This window comes from Mustela nigripes, chromosome 3 (assembly GCF_022355385.1).
Source record: "Mustela nigripes isolate SB6536 chromosome 3, MUSNIG.SB6536, whole genome shotgun sequence".
Taxonomy (NCBI): Eukaryota; Metazoa; Chordata; class Mammalia; order Carnivora; family Mustelidae; genus Mustela; species Mustela nigripes.
In genome coordinates, this window is record NC_081559.1 from 181,386,713 (window position 1) to 181,407,112 (window position 20,400).

At 40.0% G+C, this 20,400-nt stretch overlaps 1 protein-coding gene across 1 annotated transcript in view; it reads left to right on the forward strand.

Annotated features, from left to right (window-relative positions):
• The window catches only part of FAM91A1 (family with sequence similarity 91 member A1), a 43,596-nt gene extending 32,440 nt beyond the window's left edge, over window positions 1-11,156 (forward strand). Inside the window, exons 20-24 of the mRNA XM_059395121.1 lie at window positions 1,763-1,912; window positions 3,867-3,971; window positions 4,737-4,860; window positions 6,152-6,221; window positions 8,172-11,156. Coding sequence (XP_059251104.1) covers window positions 1,763-1,912; window positions 3,867-3,971; window positions 4,737-4,860; window positions 6,152-6,221; window positions 8,172-8,354 — 632 coding nt within the window. The 3' untranslated portion in view covers window positions 8,355-11,156. The remainder of the gene's footprint in view (window positions 1-1,762; window positions 1,913-3,866; window positions 3,972-4,736; window positions 4,861-6,151; window positions 6,222-8,171) is intronic.
• Window positions 11,157-20,400: the final 9,244 nt, after the last annotated feature.

Below are 20,400 nucleotides of genomic sequence, written 5' to 3' on the forward strand. Positions count from 1 at the left end.
TGTTGTTTATTTGGAGGCTGGGGGAGAAGACAGTTCATTGGGAATATTTCATGCTTAGTTGATTTTTTTCCCCCCAATGTTACATACTGTCCCTCCCACCTGACAGGGGCTTTTTAAGGTAATTTAGACCCAGTTGTCAGTCAACATGTGTGGACTTTACAGTGTACGGAGCACTTGTAGGGATTCCCTCTTTCAGAATTTGAGTTTGCCATTAAATATTATTTTTGCTATTAGAGAGGATGTGAGTTAGAGGTTGAGCTAAATTAAGCTAGTTAGAATCAAGAGGTGAAAGCCCTGTTTAAAGTTAGCTCTTTCTAGAATTGGATGTAAGCTACAAGTGCATTTGATGAAAGATGCTCACAGAATTTCTGTTAAATTTATTCTTTCTTCTGTTTATTAAGGAGATAACCTCTCTCTTTTTTGAATATTAAAAAGGTATATATATTCAAAAGAGAAACATTATCTGATTTAAACTGCCATATATTCATACAGCACTTACGTTTTCCATTCCATGTAAAACTGCTGTTCTGTAACCTTAAGTTCTGGTTATGTTTCTGGTTTCATATGTTTTTTCTATATATTTCTGGTTCTTAGAGCCATGATGCTTGAATTTTTAGAGAGCAGTGAGTGGTTCAAGTAAACTTAGGTTAGTTTCTATAAGACCTTAATATTCGTCCAGAATGATAGTAGTCACCGCTCTCCCTTACTCCCCCAAAGTAGGGAAAAGGAAGGTTTTTAAAATATTTTTTTCCTCTTCACATAGCCAGACCGCAGAAGCCTTGCGTTTGAAGTTAATTTCTCTTTTGCCTGTTGTGAATAAACATGTGTGAAATTTGGAGAAGAGTTTTCTCTTCCAAAAACCAGCCCCTTTCTCAGAAATAAGTACTTCTCTGCAATTAAATTCTGCTACTTAATCCTTTGACACTTCATAAATTCTGTGGGAAAAATATTTGTTCACCTCAAGATACAGGCCCGTGACAACAGGATCTTCAAATGTGTAAAATCTTAAAGACTGATTAATAGCTCTTTTGCCTTGAGAGAGGGTTGTGTGAAAGATAAAAGAAAGGAATCCTCGTATTTGAGTATGGAGCATCTTTCTGTTTATAAGTTCACCGAGTTATGAGGAATTGCACTAATATTTGAATAATTTATTAAGGATATAGTTTCAAGTGCAATTTAGCTTTAATTTCAGTAGGAATAATTTTACTTTTAAAAATTTTTCAAAAACATGGTGTGTATTTAATACATTTCTTGGCAGAAGCCCAACAAGTAAGCATTTGAGGCAGAATAGAACCACAAAGAGAAGCCTCGAGAATTTGCCCCTGACTGGTCCTGTTTGCTTACTTAGGTAATTTGTTTTGATACAATAAATGCCTCCTGGAGGCTGTAAATAATGTGTGTACGCCGGCCTTTCATGTTCATGGGTAGTTCTTTGTTAGAATCAGCGTTGATAGATTAAAGTTCTAAGAATTGATTAATAGGGGGCGCCTGGGTGGCTCAGTGGGTTAAAGCCTTTGCCTTCGGCTCAGGTCATGATCTCAGGGTCCTGGGATGGAGCCCCACATCGGGCTCTCTGCTCAGCAGGGAGCCTGTTTCCCTTCCTCTCTCTCTGCCTGCCCCTCTGCCTACTTGTGATCTTTGTCTGTCAAATAAATAAATAAAATCTTAAAAAAAAAAATTGATTAATAGAAGTATAGTTACATTTTTGATGTCTTGTTATAAAACTGTTTACTTAAAATGTGCTGTCAATCTTTGTCCTCAGAATTTACTCGTGTCAATATGGGTGTTCATAAAGCCTTGCAACTATTAAGGACCAAAGTGGACTTGCAGCATTTTTGTGGCTATGTCACCATGTTGAATGCTTCTAGCCAGCTTGCACACCGAAAACTCAGTGATGCTTCTGATGAACGAGGTCAGCCAACAGTTGGGTTCTTTGAATTAAGATCACTATGTGGAGTTGATCATAGTCTTAAGAAGCAGGCAGACTTCTGTGGGGACGTTGAATTATTTTATGCTTGGTGTTTTTTCATTAAGATGATGGAGTATTCTGTGGTGTTATTTGGACAAACCAGATGTTGGGATGGAGAAAACACTACACGCCCAGCTAAAGGGGTGCTAGCCTGGGGTTGGGGTACAGAATGGGTGTGGGGTATTAGCCCTGTCATCTCTGTAGGTTTTAATTTAAGTCCTTTTGTGGGGTGATGGCTTCAAGACTTCAGTCTCTGTGTAAAACTGTTTCTAAAGTAGAATGAACAGTTTATCCCGTTGAAGCTTTCTCTTTCTGTCAAAGGCATGACTGTCTCAGTAACCCAGGCCTGTAATCTTAATCTTTGTCTCTTCCCTCTTTTGCCAGGATGGCCATTTAGTTTCCACATTCTGTGAATTGGTCTTTTAAAATGTCTCTCATATCCTGTCTTCCCTTCTCCGTTTTACATTCGCCGTGATGGTCACGCTGGTCTGCGCCTCAGTCGTCTGACCATGAGCTGTCGCAGCCTTGTCCTGCTCGTTAGCCTTCCTGGCCTTGTTCTCCTTCCTCTGTCTCCACGCCAGCCTTCATGCTGACAACAGCTGGTTTTCCTTTTTCCTTTTAATTAAAAAATGTATTTTCCCATCACCTTCTGCTTACTGGTTGTTTCTGCTCTGGAAGAATTTTGGCTTGTATGTGGCTTTGGTACCAGCTCTGGTCCATGACTCTAGAAAACCTTTCAGTTCAAACATCTGCTGTGGATAGATGTTGGTTCCCTAAGCCTCTTAGCGTGGAATCCTCAGTAAATATGGCCATTGCTCGACGTCCAGTGGATTGGCTTGGCTCCCTTTGAGTTACATATCCAGCCTTGGTCCTTTACCTTTGGCTGGAGAATCTGAGTAAATCTTAACAGTTGGCTGCCACATATCACAGGGCATTTTCCAAACAGGGGTATGGGTAAGGCGGTCATTTCAAAGCATGTCTGCTACAGTCATATTTTATTTCTTTCATCGCTCAAACATTTATGGAGTACCCGCTTAGGTGCTAAAAGGATTGAAATTACTAAGACCTAAGGAAGGGAGACAAGCCAGTGGAACCAGCCTGCTGTGTAGTGTTAAGAGGCTGCGATAGAGCTTGGCAATGGCTTAATGGGCTGCCGTAGGACAGAGAAGGTGCATCTCGGCCCACCTGAGCTATCAGAGGAGGCTTTTTAGAGAAGGTAAAGTTTGAACTCAGTTTTGAAAAGTGAGGCTTTGAGTACATAAAAGATGTTTGTTTATTTGGACAGTAGCAGCCTTTCAGGTAGAGGGAACCAGGCAGAAGAATAGCTCATCTGGGCCAAAAGAAAGAATTTGTTGGAAAGTAGTAGAAAATGAGAGTAGGGAAGTAGGTAAGGTCAGGAGATCTTGGAGGATCTCGTGTGCTAAAAGATAGGAGGACTCCGAATTTTGAAGAGGAGTGACATAATCTGACTGCATGTTTCCATGGGGATAGAAGCGACTTTGGTAATGATCTAAGTGAAAGTCTGAACTTGTGTTCTGACTTTAGAGTCCTTGTTTCCTGGGGCCCGGGTTTCACCACTTCGGCGCCATGTACATTCTGAGCTGGACAGTTCCGTGTTGTGGGGCCTGTCCCGTGCGTTGAAGCATGTTTAGCTCCCTGGATATCGGTAGTGTCCCTGTCCCCATGCATGACAGCTGCATCGGTCTCCAGACATTGTCAGAGGTCTTTTGGAGGGCAGGATTGCCCCCTAGTTGGGAACAGCTGCTATAGGCTGAAGACCCTTCGTTGTTCTCCATTGTCATTCCTGTTGTTGGAAGTCTTCTCTCCCTTTAGGGCTGATGGACGACTTGTGCCAACTACGAGAATCCTAATGTTGTGTATGTCTTTTCATTGCAAGGAGAACCTGATTTGGCTTCTGGCTCGGACGTAAATGGGAGTACAGAGTCATTTGAAATGGTCATTGAGGAAGCAGCTATAGACTCGGCAGCAAAACAAAATTCTGGTATGGCTTTAAGAATTATTTGCAGTTTTAGGGGCACCTGGGTGGCTCAGTGGGTTAGGCCTGTGCCTTCGGCTCAGGTCATGGTCTCAGGGTTTTGGGATTGAGCCCTGCATCAGGCTCTCTGCTCAGAAGGGAGTCTGCTTCCCCTCACTCCCCGCCTGCCTCTCTGCCTACTTGTGATCTCTCTCTCTCTGTCAAATAAATAAAATCTTAAAAAAAAAAAAAAAAAAAAAGAATTATTTACAGTTTAAGACTAGTTTTGGAGAGTTAACCCTTCTGTTAAATCATTTGGATGTCATTTGTCTGCTCTGATTTTCCATAGCGGGCCTTTTATTTTAGTAAGTATTCATTAGGAAACATGTTTATGTATTTAGAATAACAATGAAAATGAAATGTTACAAAAATAGAACCTGAGAACAATGACTTTAGTTTCATCTTTCCTGTGTTAAATTCTTTCATCTTGTTGATGTCTTACAGTGTCTCTCTCTCTTTTTTTAATTTATTTTTTATTTTTTTGGTAAAAGGCCATTTTGAGCATCTGGTGAAAACTCTGCCTTCCCCCCAGAAGCATGTACTTACTCAGTAAAGATTCTTTCTTGATGCAGAGATTCACTGACCTGCCCTAAGTCCTCTCCCCTGTGAAGCCCATTAGTGGACCCCAGGGGTAGGAGGAATCTGAAAATTTCTGGATGTCCATTAAGAAACCCTGGTCAATTAAAAATTTGTAAATACGTATGTGATTAATAACTATAAATTGCCTTGTAGTTGCCACAACAGAAGCAGATTGGGTTCCTCTCGAGCTGTGCTTTGGAATTCCATTGTTTAGTTCAGAATTAAACCGGAAAGTTTGTAGAAAAATTGCTACACATGGCCTTTGCAGAAAAGAGAGGTAAGGGTTTATGTTCACTGTCATCTTTTCATCTATGAGGCTTAGGCTGTCAGTTTCCACATCTTATTTTCCTTTATTTCACACATGAGCATAGTAATGGCCTTGTGTCTCTTCGTTGATTGAATCAGGATTGCTAGTTTAAGGGTTTTACTATATTTTTCAAAATTAAACTTTAGCATCTCAAAATTTTGACACATGCAAATATTGGGGGCACATATTTTGATTAATTTTAATTATGTTAACTTAGTTACCAGGATTTGGTTAGAGTGCTAACCAAATTAGCATGCTTACGTGAGATCGTGCCTAGTGTTTGTAATATGTATGTCTCTGTAGAATGTTTCCCTTGTGTACTTCTGTCCCTCTGAGCAAACGCACTCAAGTTATGTCATGTAAATGACATGTGATTCTTTTGTTGGAATCATAGCTGAATTTCTCAATTTTCTTCAGTTTCGTATTTTCTAAAGTGAGCAGGTATATTACTTATCAGAGAGGACATGGAGGTTTTGTCTTGCATGCTGACTCTGATCCATTAGGAGCCGTTGCTAAGAGTCACTGTTGGAAAAGTTTTACGACTGTTGAGCAGAGAGGAATGTCCTTGAATCTAACTGTCGTGGCAAGGGTCTCTGGGAGAGTGGATGTCCACAGGTCTCAAAGTTGGATAATAATTCATTCAGTTGACTTAATAGTACTTTATCAGAAGATTAAAAGTACTCCGTCAACACAAATTTCAGTAATTTTCCAAAAGTCATCTACATGTATAAAAAAGTAGAAATACGATACAGCTTTAAAGATTGCCACCATAATTGTTACCAGTTTCCATATTTGAAAAATACTTGATTTTGGTGGGTTGATATATAGTTAATCTGTCAGACCTTTTATCAGGATGTATTTTAAAATTAATTTGGGTATTTGAAGTTGGTATCATACTTGTCATTCCTACTTGAAAAGTTCTCTTTCATTTAACATTTATATTTGCTGCTAATAGTTTAGGCTTTTGCTAATGGTTAACTTCTCAGTTTTGGTTTTATACATGATTTTTTATTTCAAAATGGTCTTTTTAGGCATTATTAACTCCCAGTTTTAATATTACTAGATTGATGAGAACCATGGCAATTTGCATTGCCCCCAGGACAATTTCATTGATAAGAACTGTTGAAATTTAAAAAAAAATATGTGATTAATCAGAATATATTTACATATATAAATGCATTTATGTTGCTGAAATTAAACTCTTGCGAGATAATCGTTCTTCTCATTATATTTGTTTTAAACTTTTGCCCCTGTTTTTCAGCCTTCAGAACCTCTTACATTCCAGTAGAAAACTCTCTCTACAGGTCCTTAACTTTGTTCACTCATTCCAGGTAACAAAATTTTAAAAATATGGTATTTGCATAGAGCTTTAGAGGATGCAGAACACTTCCATGTTTATCTTGGGTCTCCACAGTAATGAAATAAGCATTAATTTTCATTGATCAGTAAAGATGCTGAGATTTAGGAAGTTTATTTTCTTGCATATGATTTACTGGCCGGGTGGAGAAGGTCTAAAGCTGGGACTCTGTTCTGTGCCAGGGCATTGTTCAACAGAAATGTGTTACGCATCTCCACACAGGTGCTGGTTGCTGGATGTGATCTACCTCTGTTAAGTGCAGTAGTTTTCGGTTGCTGAGAGGCAGCTGTTTGTAGTTCAGGCCAGTGCTGTAGACCTTTTGTCTTCCCCTCCCCCAGGGAAAGAAAGGGTATTCGTAGATTTGATTTGTGGATAAACTTTTGGACAGAAATATTTCTGTTCAGAATATCTGATCCAATGTTATAAAATCAGTATTTTGGAGTTCTGTTTCATTTATTTTTTTCAATAACTACTTGAGGCTGCCAGGCCCTTTACTAAGTGCTGGGGAAGCAATGCTGTCCAGGACACTAGTAGAATTTATGATGATGTTTGAGAGACAGAAGATAGTGGACTGAACATTGAAATATGTAAGTAATTACGATTTTAGTAAGCACTTTGAAGGAGCCAGACTGCTTGGGATCTGATGGAAGCCAAAGGGGCACCTAATTTAAATGGACAGAGATGATACAGAAGTTGAAACTTCCTAAGGGATGGAAAAGAGTATGCTGTGCAGAGCTTAGTAGGAGCAAAGGTCCTGCGTGAGGAAAACGCTCTGTGTCCAAGGGAATGAAAGAAGGCTGGTGTGGCCGAAGCCTCATGAAAGCGGTTGGGGAGGTGGGGCGTTGGCAAGAGGTGAGGTGGAAGAGGAGGAGAGGCAGGGCCTTCTAGAGGATAGTAAACGATTTGTATTTCATGCTCCAGTGCAAAGAGAAATTATTAAAGACTCTTAAACAAAATGACATTATTTCTGATCAACTTTTTTAAAAGATTAGTTACTATTTGGAGAGCAGATTAGAAAGGGACAAGCTCGTTCAGAGACCATGTAAGAGTTTTTGGTAGCTGAGCATCCTCTTGAATTAAAAATACCCCCAAATTCTGCATGTATCCATAATAAAAGTTTATTACCCATGTGTACTGTTATATCAGTAAATTATGTATATAATAAAACATAACACAAAAATAGAAATTCTGTAAGGATACAGTAGTTGATACAGGATTTCTAAAATTTTTGTAGTCCCATAGCCCATTTTGGAGACCACTGGCCTAGACTGTGGTGCTGGGCTGTGGTGAATGAATCAAGTAATTTGGGATACATGTTGGAGGCAGATTGCTGGAACCTGGCAGTTAATTCAGTGTGAGGAAAAGATTTGACGGTGAAAGGAAGGGAGGAAGCAGGCATGATTCTCCAGTTTCTGGACTAGCTTGATGGATGGAGTAGGGAGGGCAGGGGAAGAGCTTGTGGGGGTGAAGGTTATGGACCTGGTAGGTGTGGAACGGATGACGAAACACCCAAGAGCCTATGTGAGAGTGTGAGCCTGGAGTCCTGGGGAAAGGTCTGCGCTAAATATGTGAATCTGAGAGCCCTGGGAGGGCATGGAATGTTCTGGTGCTTAATGCTATGTGAGGGGTTTTTAGAGATCGTCTAAGATTGAACCTTTGTCTTCTCTTACAGTCTCAGAGCCCATTATTTCTATTTATTTCCAAGCACTTACCACAGTCTGACTTGTACTAGCCATTGTCGCATTGCGGTGATACCTGTCGCTGGTTACCTCAGGGTCTGTGAGGTAGAGATCTGCGTCTCCCACAGTGTTTTGCGTTCCGTAAACATTTCTTGGGTCAGCCAAGTCTGTATTTATTATGGGCTGTATGAAGTAGTTTGGTAAAGTGTTGGTTATAGGGTTTTTCTCCTCTCTTTTTCTCTCAGGAAGGTGCTTCGACCCTGGACGTTCCCACCGAGGCCGGCTTCCCCAGCGTGCTCTCGCAGTCCTGCGCCGAGTCGGGCGTTCCGCTTCCGGCAAAGAACTTAATATTTAAAGATGGCGTCTTGTCAGAGTGGAGCGGACGGTCACCTTCCTCGCTTCTTATTGCTAATCTCCATTTGCAATAATTTGGTTCCACCCTTCGTTGCTCACACTTCTGCCTTTTTTTCTTTCTTAACGTTAGCTTTATAGTGCCAGCCACTAAAAAGCATCGTGTTGCGGCAGCGCAGTTCACGCTTCACTGATGTTCAACGGTTGGGGAACGGGTTCGCGTTTTCTCAAGTTTCCCTCATTATGGCACCTCCTCACGCCACAGAGAGCTTTTTAGCAGCCTGCACTGTATTTTTTACCTTGAGACAATCTGCATTTCTTTTATAAAACTGAGGATATATACTTTATAGGCTCTACAATGACTGTTACCGTTTATAAGCAGTCACTATGAATATTGTAGTGGTAATTTTATATGTTAGTTTATCAAACATAAATCTTGTTTAATTTTATATTTTGTTACCTACTCTTTAGGGGATCACGGGAAGAGGCGGAACTCTTCCCCTAAAAAGGCTTCTTGGTACTTTAAAGTAGCAAAACTATAAAACAATAAACATCCAGTTTTGAGAGATGATACGATGGGGCATTAAGAATTTCTGTGGATGTCTGTAAATTATGTATATGAGTTGAACGTTGTCGAAGGTATGTAAATCAGCATAGTTATGTATAACTTAACCTTGATTTATAAGGTCTTAACTCAGACTATCACTATACATTGACATCTCATGAGAAGCTTTGAAAAACATTCTATTTTTAAACCAATGTTTATATGTGGACTTCCGTTGTCACTCTGGGCTTTATATTTTCATAGAGTCTTTATGGAAGAATAGAATTTATTTTCCACTCTTGTAACTGTGGCTGCTGCACGTTTTCACCCAGACTGATTCTTGTTTAGTAGCTTTACCAATGAATTGTTACGAAATCGAATTTGATGTTTTGAAACCAAGGATTGTGATTTTAGGTTAGAATTACATATTAGAGGCATTAAGGCTATGTCTTCTGATCAAAAACACTTTGGTGATAAACTTGCTTTGAAGACTTTCTTAGGCAATCTGGATCTTAAATTTATGTGACTAGTTTTGGAGGAACTGAGAAAAATTGAGTCTTTTCACAATGTTTCTTTGGTCATTGGTTCTTTTAGATATCAAATGGTAATAAGAATAATTGGAATCAGTTTCTAGATTTTCTAAGTTACTTTCCTTGGGAAGTTTGTGCAGTGTTATAGTTTAGTGTAGCTCTTCTCATAGGATAATGGTTTGCTCGTTTAAAACTGTAACCAAACTAACTGGTCAGACAACATATATATCTAAAATACTAAAAGTGTTAGAAAATTCGGGAATGTTAGAACCTAAACATTTTTGCTGATAATTTTTGTTATTTATAGAACTGGTATTTGTGTACTTAACATACTTCTGGAAATATATGCCTTTCTTAAAATTGTTAACATAACCATGCATTCAATACCATGGCCTACCTATAGAATTGAATATCTCAGAGCAGGTCACCTGTGACACACAGTCAGTGCTGTGTTTTGGGGTAAGTGCAGTAATGTTTCGTTTTCTACTTTGTCTTATATGAGGTAGAAATCAAGTGTATGTTATCAATGTTTGTCTATAAAAGGAAAAATACATACTAATATTAAAATAATTTCTTATGACTGTGAATCACTCATTTATTTTTCCAATAATTGATATTGTACATTCCTAGTGCTATTAGGTATGTATGTAACTTTTATAGTTTTTCAACAGAGAGTTGTAAGTATTTCACTTGATCAGGGCTCTTTAATCTCATTTTCATCTGCTTTGTTTATATTAACTGTAGTTATTTTATTTATTCCTGTGTTAACACTCTAAGCCTACAGTAATGACATGTACACTAATAAAGAATCGAATAATCTGTAGTTGTTGGTGGGGAACCCAGTGGGTGGAAAGTTGAAAACTTAAAATATGGGAGTGATTTGCTGCTATATTTCCTTTGAGAGATAATGGAGGAAGAATTGGAACCCAATAGTGATCATGAATTTTAGGGAAAGTACTGGCAAAACAGGTGGGCAACTCCCATGAATGAGGAAAGGTTCTGAATCTCCGTTGAAAAACCTCTCATACTTTTAAGGAGGGAGAATCTGCTTTTTAGAGCTGTTAGTAAAATGTGAAAGCTGCTTTTGTGCTTTGCTTTATGAATTTGGCTTTGTTTCATCTGTGTGTTAACTCATGGAAAGATGCAGCTCCTAATCCTACAGGTGTTGATCCAATTCAACAAAACGTTAAATTTTAAGTGTAGACTTCATTTGCCAAAGAAGACTTATGAAAGAATTTTAAAGTAATTTCATTTGGCTTTGTGCTACCTCCCCTTTCTTTTCTCCCCTTAATGTGCTTAAACCGTCGGAAAACATTTTCTAGAAACCAAGAGAAAAATATCCCAAAGGACACAGAATTTGGTGTGGTACAGTTTCACCTTTCAGGTGGGTCTACAGAAATGGGACTTTGTGTCCTTTAAAACCATACCTGATTTTCTCGATTCCTTTATTTCATTTTAAATCTGTGATCAGATGATTTTGTATTCGTTTTTGGGGGGAATATCAGTTTCTTTTACTTGATGTTGTCATTCTTCTCTGCCATTCATGTTTCTCTTTTATGTTCAGTGTTTCAAATACAGTTTGTATTTAAAGATTTTAAAGTACCACAACTCTGTAACTGAGTACAGTGGCTGGTTTTCTGGTATGATGTTAATATTCTGCAACAAAATGTATAAAGTGTTGTCAATTTGATTATTGACACATATAATATGTTTACAAATAAACTGTGGTGTTGATCAAATTACTGCGAAAATGTGTGTATAATCTCTAAGTCCCTTTCTTAATATTAAATATAGCCGTGCTTTCAGTGCTGTGGCTTTTCTTTACTTTTCTTTAATGATCTTTTAATTTCAGGTTTAGAAGACATTTCAGATTTATAAGAAGGTTGCAAGGATAGTCCAGAGATGTTTTCTATACCCTTCCCCAAGTTTCCCCTAATGTCACCACTGTATAAACTATAGCATATCTGTCAGGCAAACTCAAAAAACTCAGACAATACTATTTACTATACTATGGACTTAATTTGGTATTTATCTGTCTTCCGCTAATGTCCTTCTGCTGTTCCAGAATCCGATCCAGGACACTGCGTTGCATTTCTTTCGTCACTGATGCCTCCTTTGTCTCTTCCAATCTGTGACAGTTTCTCAGTCTTTCATGACCTCAACACTATGAAGAGTGCTGGTTATTATGTAAAATGTTCCTTAATAAATGGGTTTGTCTCATGTTTTCTTGTGATTAGATTTGAGGTTATGCTTTATCAGGAAGGATACACTGAGGTGCTGTGCCCTTCTCCACCGTTTCACATCGTAGGGTACATGATATCTGTAGGCATTACTGGTAATAGTCCTTCATTGGCTAAGTTGGTGTCTGCTGGGAATTTCCACTGTAAAGTATTTTCCTCCTTCCTATACTTTTTGCCTTTGGAAGTAAATTACTAAGTCTAGCCCACAGTAAAGTGGAGGAGGGTAGTATCTATATACATTACTTAGAATTTTTCTTAAAGTTTGTTCCACTTTCCTATTTATTTGATCCTTTGGTTATATTAGTAATGTGATCGTGGCTATTTATTTTATACTTAGGTTAAAATCTAATACTGTTATTTATTGTGTAAATTGTTTCAACTTGGGCTGTTGAGAACTCTTTGAGGTTGACTCCTAAATTCTTTTGATGTGCCTTCCTTTTTTTTTTTTTTTTAAGACCATATTTTTACTTTCTAGCACTGCCAAGTATTATCTTGATGCAAGCCCTAGAATTAGCTGTTTCTCCAAGGAACACTGGTTGCTTTTATTGAAGACTGGTATTTAGATACCAAGATCTGGGTGTTGGGTGTGCTTACTGCTACTGCTTCTACGGTTTTTTGGTGAAATGTGCTAAGAGTTACTATATGTGTACTAACCAGTATATGGTACACATCTCTATAATTATTTCTTGATATATCTGTATATATGTTGAATTAAACATTCAGTTATATTCACTGAACCAGCACTGCAGGGTTCATTCTAGTTTTGCCTCTGTGTTCATTTATAACTTCTTTCTCTGAGAGTGAGAACCCCTGGCTTCTTTATCTATAATTTATTTGCTTACTTGTTGAACCTTGGAATATTTCTGAAGTCGTTTTGGAATAGTCAAGTTCTACCCCTGTGAGAAAAATGGCCCCACTGGAATACAGTGTTGAAGTGAGTGTTTTGTCCTGAGCCTTCTACTAGCTACTCCAAGCACCATTTTCCAGGGTTACTTAGTTCAGCTCCTAAGTGTTTCCCACTTCTTTCATTAAGGTTGTGTCAGACATTTGGAAAACAGATTGGCTTGTCACTCTGTGCCTTCCATCTGGGGCCTCTTACATCTCAGTTGAGTTTCTCAGTTGAGTAAAATTCACTCTGTATGGCCTTTGACAAATGTATGGTATGTTCGCACCGTCAAAGTACTGTATAGAATAGTCGGCATCACCCTAAAAATTCCTCTCTTACTCCCCACCATCACAACCACTTATCTGTGTTCCATTCCTATAATTTTGCTTTTTCTGGAACGTCATAAATGGTGGGATTATACAATTCGTAGCTTTTAAAATTCTGGCCTTTTTTGCAATGCAGAATGCATTTTAAATTTGTGTTATATGAATCAATAGCCCATTCTTTGTGTTGCTGAGTACTTTGTTGTATGGATGTATCAGGGTTTATCTTTTAATGGTCACGTGTAGGTCTGTAATATAAACATAATTCGTTTTGCTGTGGGATTGGTGACTCATTTGCTAAGTGTATATTTAACTTTGTAAGAAACTGCCACACTTTCTTCTCAAATGACTGCCATTTTGCATCCCATCAGCAGTGAAGCAGAGTTTCTTTATAGTATAGTGGTAACTTTGTGGCTGAAATGTTCATTTCCTCATGAAAAATGAGGTTGAGCATCAGTCTTTTCATATGCTTATTTTCCACTCATGTATTTTGGCCGAAGTGCCTATTCAGATCTGTTGTTCATATTTTAAAAAGTTGGGCTTTACTGGGGTTCCTGGATGGCTCAGTCTGTTGCCTTTGGCTCAGGTCATGATTCCAGTGAGCCGCTCCACTAAGTGGGGAGCCTGCTTCTCCCTCTGCAACTCCAGCCCCCACTCGTGCTCGCTCTCTCGCTCTACACTCTCTGTCCAATAAGTAAATAAAAATATTTTGAAAGTAAATAAAAATTGGGTTTTATTGCTGAGTTTTAAGAGTTCCATAAATCATTCTGAACACAACTCCTTTGTTAGATGCGTGTTTTCCAAATATCCAAATATTTTCTCCCAGACCTGTCTTTTCACTTTCTTAACAGTTCTATTAAGGAACAAAAGTTTCTGATTTCTTCTCCCCCCACCCCCTTTTTTTTTTTTTTTAAGATTTATTTATTTATTTATTTGACAGAGATCACAAGTAGGCAGAGAGGCACGCAGAGAGAGGAGGAAGCAGGCTCTCTGCTGAGCAGAGAGCCCGATGTGGAACTTGAACCCAGGACCCTGGGATCATGACCTGAGCTGAAGGCAGAGGCTTTAACCCACGGAGCCACCCAGGCGCCCCATGTTTCTGATTTCGATGGAAATCTACTTTTTTTTTTTTTTTTTTTTTTAATGGGCTGTACTTTTGATACAGGTACCTAAAAAAAAAACTAATCACAGACCCAAGGTCATGCAGATTTTTTGTTTTCCTCTGAAAGTTTCATAGTTTTATGTGTAGGTCTTGGACACATGTTGAACTAATTTAATATATGGGATGAGATTGATGTTGAGGTGTGTTCGTGCATGTGGACATCCGGTTGATAGAATGCCATTTCATGAGAAGACTCTTCTCCTCATTGCATTGTCATTACACCTTTATGAAAAATCAGTTGATAAACCTGTCGACAGAAGGTGGACTGGTGGTTGCCTGAAGTGGAGATGGGGAGTGAGTGCAAATGGGCATACGTCATTTTGGGGTGCTGGAAATGTCACCAAAAAATAATTGGATTGTACACTTAAGCAAATTTTATCACGTGTAAGTTATCCTTCAATAAAGCTGTTGGAAAAAAAACCTGTTGACATTTGTGTGGGTGTTGTTTCTGGGCCCGCTCTTCTGTTCCTTTGATCAGTGTGTCTGTCCTTTGAATATCACGCTGAAACTGGATAGCAGGAGTCCTCCCCACTTTGGTTTTTTGTTTTGTTTTGTTTTGTTTTTTTGAGAATCGATGAATTGATTTTAACTCTTCTAGTTCCTTTGCCTTTCCACATAAATTTTAGAATTGGCTTGTCAGTATCTATACACAAGCTTTGCAGGGATTTAAATCAAAGTTATATTGAATCTATAAACAGGAGAATTGACACCCTAACAAATATCTCTCTATAACTTGGGGAGGGGGCTGAGTACTTTTGTAGGTTTCAGCATACAGAAACTACACATTTTGTTAGATTTCTTCATTTTTTTGTGCTGTTAGAAATTTTGTAAGATTCCAAGTTAAAGTTATTCATTGCTTATATATAGAAATATGACAGGTGCGTTTCAGTTTTGCTAAGCTCACTTAGTGAAATTTATAGTTGATTCTTGGAGATTTTCAACATAGATGATTATGTGGTCTCTGAATAAGACATTTTATTCTTTCTAATCTGCATGCCTTTTAGTTCTTTTTCTTGCATTATTTCACTGGCCAAACTACCAGTATAATATTGAATAGGAGTTATGAGAACAGACATCCTTGCCTTGTTCCCCCATCTCAGGGGAAAAGTATTCAGTCTCTAGCTATTAAGTATGATGTTAGCTGTAGAATTTTAAGTAAGGGACCATTAGGTTAAAGAAGTTCCCTTCTACATACTGAGGTGTTCTCCTTTTTTCTTTTCTTTACCATGCATGGATGTTGGATTTTGTCTTTGTTTTCATTGTATTCAATGAGATGATTAAGTGGTTTATTTTTATTTAGACTCAGTATGGTGAGTTACGTGTGAGTTTGTGGGCATTTATTGTACGCAGTACAGGTATATCTCATTTTATTGCTCACCACTTTATTGTTTCACAGATAATTAACATTTTTTACAGATGGGAAGTTTGTGGCAACTTTGCGTTGAGAAGGTTATTGGCACCATTTTTCCAACAGCGTTTGCCTGCTTTGTGTCTCTCTGTCATATTCTGGTAATTCAGTGTTTCAAACTTTTCCACTGTTAACATTTGTGATGGTGATCTGTGGTCAGTGGTTACAGCTCACTGACAGCTCAGTTGATGGTTAGCATTTTTTAGCAACAAAGCTTTTTTAAAAGTAAGGTATGTACATTGTTGTTGTTTTTTTAAATTTTTTATTTGAGAGAGAGATCACAAATAGGCAGAGAGACAGATGGCAGGATGGGGGAAGCAGGCTCCCTGTTGAGCAGAGAGCCCGACGTAGACCTTGAACCCAGGACCCTGGGATCATGACCTGAGCTGAAGGCAGAGGCTTAACCCACTGAGCCACCCAGGCGCCCAGCATTGTGTTTTTTAGACAGTGCTTAATCGTCTCCACTACAACCCAGCAATTGCACTACTGGGTATTTACCCAAAGTTTAAAATAAAGTGATCTGAAGGGTCAGCTGCACCCCAATGTTTATCGGAGCAATGTCCACAACAGCCAAACTGTGGAAAGAGACAAGATAGCCATCGACAGACGAATGGGGAAAGAAGATGTGGCATATTCTATACAATGGAACATTACTCAGCTATCAGAAAGGATGAATACTTACATTTACATTGATGTGGACTACGCAGAGTGAAATAAGTCAGAGAAAGATAATTACTGTATAGTTCACTCATGTGGAATAGAAGAAACCTGGCAGAGGACCCTATGGGGAGGGAGGGAAAACAGAATGGGAAGTCCTGAGAGAGGGAGAAAAACCACCATAGGAAACAAAGTTGCTGGACGGAGGTGGGCAGGGAGGACGGGGTCATTCGGCGGTGGTGAGCACTGGGCGTTACACGAAACTGGTAAGTTATTGAACACTACATCTGAAACTATGGATGTGCTGTAAGTTGGCTAATTAAATTTAAATTAAAAAATCATCTCCAGGATAATGTAAACATAACATATGCACTGGGAAACCAAAAACTTCATTTGATGTTACCGTATTCACTTCATGGCAGTGGTCGGGAACCGACCTGTACTATCTCCAAGGAATGCCTGTATTCCCTCACTGCCCTTTTAGTCGGTGGGATCAGAAAGTAAGAAGATTAAGTGAGGTAAATTCCAAAGAGAAAATGTTTGAGAATTGCCCAGAACAGATGAAAGGATCCAGAGGTATAGGAATCCGATGCAAATCAATAATGAATTTAAGAAACAATTCAATTACACCACAAAAATAGTTAGAGAAAATGTTAGCCTACATTATGAATCCAGCAAAACTCTCATTCAGCAGCAAAGGTGAAAAAGATATTTTCAAAAGTAAGTTACTAAGTTTATCATTAGACTCACCTAAGAAACCATTCAAAACTCAAATAAAGGAGAATTACTCCAGAAGGAATTTCTGCAATATGGGGAATGCTGCACACAGATATTGGTTAAAATGATTAAAATTTTTTTCTGAATAAAAATAAAAACTATGTTTAATATGGGAGAGTAAGAAAATAGGACTAAAACCCTAAAAGATAATGGCATGTGAGTCAGATGTCTTACATAGAGTTAAAGCACCCCACTCACTGTATTTTTTAGAGAGTAAATAATCTTTGATTTGCACACCCAACACTTATATTTACTAAATGGCAAATTGGGTGCTAGTTTGTAAGGGTGGATCGGTGAATTAAAACATTCTGGACGTCATAGAGCTTACATTCTAGTTAGTGGGGACAGACACTAAACAAAACAGCATGCACATTAGAGAGTGGTAATTCTATGGGAAAAAAAAGTCACGGTGAGAAGGATGGGAAACACTAGGCCTGGGATTCTAGTACACCCGTAACTGGTCAGAGAAGACCTCAAGAGGAGGGAGACATTTAAACAAAGACTTAATGAGAACGTGAGCCATGTAGACATCCGGGGAAGAGCGTTGAAGGAGAGAAAACCATCTGGGCAAAGGCTCTCGGGTAGAAGCATGCATGGCATGTGCAAGGACCTTTAAGAAATGTGATGAGACTGGGGAAAGGGAGCTGGGGGGTTGCTGGACAAACCTGGTAGCAGGGGAAGAGGCCAAAGGTTTGGTATCTTGCACTTAGACTCAGGTGTGCAATCACTAGGTTTCGAGCAGAAAAGCATACAGTGTGACATTTTATCGATCCCTCAGGCTGGTATGTTAAGAATAAGGGGCAAGCATGGAATTGGCGTATGTGCAACAATCCACCTGTGAGGTATTGATTTCAAGAAGAAAAAAAGGCGATGTTTTTAGCAAATTGAGAGAAGAGAGGTGCTTTCTCAACCCGGTAAGATGTATCTAGTAAAAACCTACCACAAACATCATTTTAGTGGGGAAGTGTTAGAAAAACTCCCTTTGAATTCAGCAACTAGATAAACATACCCAGAATTCCTACTTCTATTAAATCACATGTGAGAAGTTCTAGCAGTGAAGTGTAAAAAAAAAAAAAAAAAAAAAAAAAGGTTTGGAAACAATGAAAGGAATAGCCATTATTCACAGATAATGAAACTTGATATATAAAACAAATTAACCTCATAAACTATTAGGCTCAGTGGGTTAAGGCCTCTGCCTTCGGATCAGGTCATGATCTCAGGGTCCTGGGATAGAGTCCCGAGTCAGGCTCTCTGCTCAGCAGGGGGCCTGCTTCCTCCTGTCTCTCTGCCTGCTTGTGATCTTTCTCTGTGTGTCAAATAAATAAAATCTTTAAAAATAAATAAAATTCAGATGCATCTCTATTCACCAGGAATAAACAAAAATTAAATATTTGGAAAGGTACTAAATGGCAAAAACCTCAAGTTCCTAGCAATGAGGTTGTAAGAATTTCTGCAACACTGCTACAAAGAGCTTCTTTTGTCTATCAGCGTTTAGGTAGAAAATAGAAGCCCCATTAGTTATTTTAACAGAGAAGTAAAATAGTCAGGGAAACAGTTTTTTGAGGAAAAGGAAAACTGAGATCACACAGGGTCAGTAACTGCAGGAAATCTATCTCCCCCCCACCCCGGTCTGAAGTAAACCTCAAAGGAGGTGAGCATGACCAGAACCTTGAAGCAGGGAGGAGGAGCCCTGCAGAGTCTGGAAGCTGGCCAGGAAGGAGACAGCACCGCTGAGCTGCCCAGCTGCCCTGGGAGCTCTGGGAGGAGGTCCCCTGTGGTGCTGGGACTCGGATTTGAGGAAGGAGCACCTCCCGGCCGAGGGAGAGAAGCCGAAACTGGACTCACGTTGCCCGTGGCATGGTAGCAATTCCGTTTCGCCTCAGTAACCAGTTATCTGGCCGGTTCAGTGGCCCCCTTGATTACCCGCTTTTTCTATGACGTAAGAAGTTCCCAGGTGGCCAGGTGGCAGTCTCAGCTACTGGTTCCAAGGAAGCTTTGCTGTGCTCCCTAGAGGAAGCATTCCTCCCTGGGGAGCCTGAAATCTCCAGATGGAAAAGCAGAAATGTGGCAAATGGTTTATCAGTGGCGTCGTGAAGGGCGCCATGCCCATTTCCCCTCCTTGACTCCTGGGCCCTCGTGTTCTGAATATGGGAGAGCGGGTGCCACCAGGTGGTTGCTGATTCAAAGTGTTTAAGATTCTCTAAGATAGAACCACCCCCCGCCAGGTGTGCACATGGAGAAGACCTTCCCCAGTGGGAGCTCTTGCAAACTGCCTGGGGTATAAATGGAAACAAGCTTTTTTTGGAAAACAATTTGATACAACCTTGCAAAGCTGTGAATTTACATACCCTGAAATCTAGCGTTTCATTTCCTAAAAATGACTTAGGAAGCAAGGAGCAGCATTTCTTCTGCAGCAGAAAACGGGGGTCGGTGGGAATAATCCAAAAGTCAATAGAAGAATCAACAAATGATGTGTTCGTTTCCTTTTTTTTTTTTTTTTTTTCCTGCTTGTGCTTCTGGATGTTTTCCTGTAAAGACTGGTGATCACCTGTGTGGGTGAGTCCCCCCAGAAGATCACTGGGGTGTGCACAGGTGGGGCTTGTTGCGGGGTGGGAATCACTGAAGGAGGAAGCTGCTTTTTCCTAGGTGCTTCCAACTGTCTGGATCTGGAGGTGTTTTCTCTGGGTCTGAACAGTGTTAATGGTCAGTGTAATGGTGCGGTCTGGGCACTTGTGCCACTTCTGGTTTAAGGAGAGGTTCTAGGGAGACTTCAAGTTCCTGTCCAGAGGTTATAAGCACGGCTACCAAGCTCTGGGAGCTGGGAAGGGAAGTGGAGTCAAGGTTTTATTAGCCATTCCCTTCCGTCCCCTGCCTTACTCCGCCTGAGCCTTTTCTGACTCAGTTTCTCCTTCCATCTTAGCTGGATGAGGAAGTGGTGTGATCTGGGGAAGTCAGCGCTCTTTATAACGAACTCGACTCTGTTGGATTCCCCTTCGTCTGCTCTGAAGAGCCATCAGCCCTCCCAACGATCCGCCTCCCATCGTCGTGTGCTGCGGTTTGGTTACAGACCTCTCTTTATTGGTGATCATCTCTGCTTCTCATTCTCCTTGTGGTTTTTAGTGCACGGTTGCCAGGAGAAGAAGGGCAGAATGTTCTTTAACTTTTCAAAATCAGAAATTCTCCCAACCTCATTATATTTTGTTTATTCCCTTAGGGACAAGGAACTCCACCCGCAGAGGAAGCCACTGTGGGGCTGGGTGTAGTGCAGGGAGGGGCTGCCGATCGAGAGGGACATGTGGGCGTGTCCCTGTCCCTTCCCTTGGCTAGAATGGTCACCTCGCCCTTTCTCTCTCTGTTGGGTGTTCTTTCTTTGTGCTCAGTCATTGGCTGTGGGCTGCCCTGAGAAGACTGTGGCCCAGGCTGGAAAGCTGAGGGTGACCCTGAAGGAACCAACAGCTGGGAGCTACCAGATAGCCACCCTCTTTGCAGCCGGACAGCTTGAAGGGGGGCGCCTGGGTGGCTCAGTGGGTTAAAGCCTCTGCCTTCAGCTCAGGTCATGATCCCAGGGTCCTGGGATCGAGCCCCACGTCGGGCTC